Source organism: Harmonia axyridis, chromosome 2, assembly GCF_914767665.1.
Source record: "Harmonia axyridis chromosome 2, icHarAxyr1.1, whole genome shotgun sequence".
Taxonomy (NCBI): Eukaryota; Metazoa; Arthropoda; class Insecta; order Coleoptera; family Coccinellidae; genus Harmonia; species Harmonia axyridis.
The window spans coordinates 46,208,922-46,213,888 of record NC_059502.1 but is presented as its reverse complement, the minus strand read 5'-3'; the positions used below and the strand labels follow the sequence as shown (position 1 = coordinate 46,213,888).

The 4,967-nt window shown below is 39.4% G+C and overlaps 1 protein-coding gene across 1 annotated transcript; it reads left to right on the top strand.

The window, feature by feature from the left end:
- Positions 1-271: 271 nt before the first annotated feature.
- LOC123673324 lies at positions 272-3,860 on the top strand. Its single transcript, XM_045607808.1, has 3 exons — positions 272-999; positions 1,158-1,671; positions 1,827-3,860. Exons 1-3 carry the CDS (start codon positions 272-274, stop codon positions 3,858-3,860), a joined length of 3,276 nt encoding a protein of 1,091 aa, XP_045463764.1.
- Positions 3,861-4,967: the final 1,107 nt, after the last annotated feature.

Sequence of the window (4,967 nt, the reverse complement as noted above, 5' to 3'; positions counted from 1 at the left end):
GTATCGCTATCAGTTGAAATTGTCATATGTACGTGGGGCTTTCATTATTGGATTTTACTGTTTGTCTGATATTCCAATTATTTCAATTATTTCCTGGTGTACTGGTGTTACCTATCCTTCATTCTAACTGTTACTCTGCGGCCCTCGTGTGTGTTTTTAAGTCATCGGCTATCGGCCCGGCCGTTGTGAAGAGTGTCCCTGTCATATTCCTTATTCACCAGTACATTCATTCATTTATTTATTTTTAATTGTTTATTTTTGTGATTTCTTGATGGCTACTGTGTCTTGCATGAAATGTAGCTTAGCTATTGAGGATGGCACAGATAACATGTTGAGATGTGATGGTTGCAACAGACCTATTCATGCCTCCTGTTCGGAGCTTACTGCTGCGGAACTAAAGTGTTTCAACCTACGCTCAAATGTTAAGAGACGTGTGAAATACCTCTGTCTTGAGTGCGAGCAGGGTCTTCACCAGATTCCTAAAATTTTGCAATTAATAAGCGAGATGAGAGATGAGATACGTGAGCTGAAGCGATCAAAATCCGTTGATGTTGGAGTGACACAGGTGATGTCTGGGCCCTCCCCTCAGTCCAGTGAAGAAATTATTAATGAGGTGTTTGAAAGAACTAAGCGCTCCCATAACTTAATCATACATGGGAGTATTGAGAGAGGTGCTAACAGGCAAGACCAGTTGCAGATTGATTCTGATATGGTTCAATCAATTCTTAATGAATGTGTTGTTTCTGAGCAAAATTTTAAGTTTTTCAGAATAGGAAGGTTTGATTCTACCAAGGAAACGCGTTCTCGTCCTATAAAGGTTAGTTTTTCTTCACCTGATCCAGTGTCTGTCATTTTGCGGAAGTTCAAAAAGTTGAAGTCCAAGTTCGAGAAAATATACGTTGCTCCCGATAGAACTCCACGACAGGTAGCATTTTACAGATCTGTTAGATCTGAGTTGGATCAACGTTTGGCAGCGGGAGAGTCAAATCTCCGAATAAAGTATATATCCGGGATTCCATCTGTGGTGGAGTCGCGTTCGGAAAACTAAACTTGCCCAACCAGATTGTTTCTGCTGATCTGTCCCATGAACTATTAGAGGCCACTATTTTTTATCAGAATTGTAGAGGCCTCAATACTAAATTATTGCCATTTTTCAGATCAGCATGTGAATATACGTATGATATAGTTTGTATAACTGAGACATGGCTTGGTGATTCGGTTTTTGATGGTGAATTGTTTCCTCCAGGATATAAAGTGATTAGATGTGATAGACAGTTTGGTAGGGTTAATAGGTCTCGTGGCGGTGGAGTTCTGGTCGCGGCTTCTAACAGTACATCTTTCAGCCTTATTGATGGAGCATTTTTGACCGATCGTGTCCCCTTGGTGGATGTGGTTTTGTGCCGTTTTACTGAGCCCTTTACTTTTATTGTGTGTGTGGTTTATATTCCGCCTGATATTACTGTTTTTCAGCTTGAGACTTTTACTACTGCATTGGAGTTGAATTTTTCTGGAGAGACTGTGTTCCTTGTTGGTGACTTCAATTGTCCTGATTTTGTTTGTTCTAGTCGTGGTCCTAAATCAATTCTTTTGCAGAACTTCTGTGATCTCCTGGGTCTGCGTCAGTTCAACTCCGTTCTTAACGGGGATCTCAGGCTGCTGGACTTAGTTCTGGCGAGTAATAATTTTGAGGTGTCAGTCATTCATTGCGACTCTCCTTTTGTTCCTGAGGACCTATACCATCCTGCTTTGATATGGTTTTATCTCTGGAATCTCCCAAGCGTCGGGTAAATTTTCCGAAGAAGTATAATACATTTTATAACTTTAAGAGGGCTGATTACTCTTCTTTGTCTACGGCAATCAATTCCGTTAATTGGGATATTATAGCAGATTTCAAGAGTGTCGATGAAGCTTTGGATTTCTTTTACGACAAACTTTTCGAGATTCTGGATGACCTTGTTCCTAGAAGGACTAACTATTCGGCAGATCCTGACTTCCCTGTCTGGTTCACGAGAAAATTAAAACGTGATATCCGCTTGAAGAACTATTACAGAGTGAAGAGGCGTAATGGTGGTGAAAGAAGATATTTTTTTGAATTTAAGCGATTGAGAGCACTGGTCAAGTCTGAAATTAATTTGGAGTACAGCAGATATCTGTCCGAGGTGCAGAGCCAAATAAGATCAAACCCCTCTTCATTCTGGAAATATCTGGATCAGAGAAGGGGTTCCACAAGAATTCCTGGAGTCTTTCATTCTAATGAACGTCTTTATGACGATCCCAGAGAAATTGTTGATTTATTTGGAGCTCATTTTTCTAACGTGAATAACCTGACTGCTGCCAGTGTTCAAGATTCTGAATATTCGACGAACTTTCCACCAGTCTTTGTTCCATCAGTGACAGAGGATGAAATAAAGTCCATTATGGAAAAATATCCTGACCGATTAACATCTGGTGACGATCAGCTTCCAGCTGTGTTCTTGAGGGAATGTAGCTCTGCTCTGGCCAGACCTCTCCACCGTATAATCTCCATTAGCCTTAGTTCTTTTACTTTCCCTATGAGATGGAAGAGGGCTAGGGTAGTTCCGGTGTTCAAGAAGGGTGACTCGTCTTCTGTGGAGAATTATAGACCTATTTCCATTTTGTCGAACTTTGCTAAGGTATATGAGGAGGTCCTGTATTCAAGCATTTACCACCATATTAAGCACCGTTTATCATCAGCACAGCATGGTTTTGTCCGGGGAAGGTCGACAGTAACTAACCTAGCCACAATTTCGCAGGTCATAGCAGAGTCCCTTGATGATGGAGGTCAGGTTGATGTGATCTATACAGATTTCTCATGCGCCTTTGACACCGTTGACCATAATTTGCTTTTGAACAAGCTAGCATCACTTGGTTTTGCGCCTGACTTTGTGAGGTTGCTTCGTTCCTATTTGAAGGGTAGAACTAATTATGTTTTCTACAATGGATTCAGATCTTTTGAGTATGAGCTCAAGTTTGGCGTTCCTCAGGGATCTAACCTCGGACCATTGCTGTTTATAATATTTATTGATGACCTTTTATGCTCTCTCAATTGTGAGGCTCTAGCCTATGCTGATGATCTGAAGCTGTTCATGAGAATACATGGAATTAATGACCAATTACTTCTTCAGTCGAGTTTAGAGTTGGTTCAAAGTTGGTGCTTGCGGAATGGACTTATTTTAAATTTGAAGAAGTGTTTTAAAGTTACTTTCACCAGGAAGACGCAGCCACTAGCTTTCGATTATCACATTGGTGGTGATTTAATTGCGGCTGGAGATCACTTTCGTGACCTGGGAGTTTGGTTTGACAGTGAGCTGAGTTTTGTTCCACATGTTGAGGATCTGTGTTCATCTGCCTGTAGGTCTTTGGGTTTTCTGTTCAGGAGCTTCCGTGAACTAGACGATCTATCTGCTCTCAGAAATGTCTACTTTTCCCTTGTTCTCAGTAGGTTGGAGTATGCTAACATGATTTGGTTCCCAATTTATGCAACGCATCTTACTCCCATTGAGCGAGTTCAGAGGAAGTTCCTGAAATACGTCGTTTATAGGAAGACAGGCATATATCCAGAGCGTGGTGTTGATCTTTTCGGCATAATGGAAGAGCTGAAGCTTTCAACTTTATTTGAGCGGCAGGTTCAGCAGTGCGCGAGATTCGCCCAAAAACTCTTGGGTGGAAGGATTCACTGCCCATTTCTGCTCTCTCGGGTGAACATTCACGTCCCGAGGATGGCAGCCAGGAGTTCTCCAACATTTAGTCTACCCACGCCTCGGACCAACATACTCCAGCGGGCACCTGTGTATAGGCTTTGTGATTGTGCTAACAAAGTCAATATAAGTCTATTGTAATTGTTTATTTAAAGTTTTTTTTTTTTACTTCTTTATAACTATCATTTTTTGGAGTACTTGCCATTTCGTTTAGTTTTTTAGGGAATTCACATGTATTTTCTTTAAGTTGATGTAATTTGTTACCCTGTTACTGGGAAATTTCCTGTTGGGTAAATAAAGTTATTATTTATTTATTATTTATTTATTTATTATTTAATGGCAATGTTAAGAATGGTTCAATATTTTCCGAAGTTTCGTCTCCGGTTTTATGGATTCTTGAACAGAGAAGTCCTCCGAATATACCTATCACTAATCGGTGTCTTGTCCATTTGTATTTCTCTTGTTACATTCCCTTTGTTCTTAGGACCCATAACTTTCCAATCATCCACATCTATTTTCACTTCTTTTTTAGCTGCTTGAATATTTTCGTCATGGCTTATCAATTTCATTATTCCCATCATTTCATCATTGAGCCCATTCAACAGAAGGCCCAAGAATTCCTCGGCGTCCTCTTGTCGGCCTTCAACAAGGAAAGAATCGCTACGTGTTCCGTTCAGCATCGTATAAAACGATGAGGCCTCAAACGAATTGCCATTATCTATATTGACGAAAGTTTGCTTCTTGTTCTTCTTTTTTGAACGTGAACGTCTTACATTGGGCAGATTATCGAAGTTATTCATAAATTTACACCTGGAATAGTTGAATAATTGAAATACATATATAAAATTGTTATTCAATCAAAGTTGCAAATTATATTAATTTATACTCACATATTTTCAATCATTGTTATTGATTTCAGTGCATTATTGTGAGTGAAGTTCTCTGATAGCCGTTTGAGGAGATTACAAAGTGGTGGGCAAGCAAGTAAGGCTTGTAATATTGAGTTTATATAACAAAAGTTACTTTTGTTTCGTAAACCCCTGGGTTTGAAACTGGTTTGGGTCCCATCAATTTCATAGTTTTTGAGAAATTCTGAAAATTAAAAAATAATACTAACCATGATAGAAACTTGAATTTTCACTGATATTTATAGGTGAAAACCAAAGCATTCCACTTTTCATCAAGTAAAATGGGTTCAACAGAGTGAAATATTCAACTCTTGTACATGTAAGCAAATTGTTAGTTGAA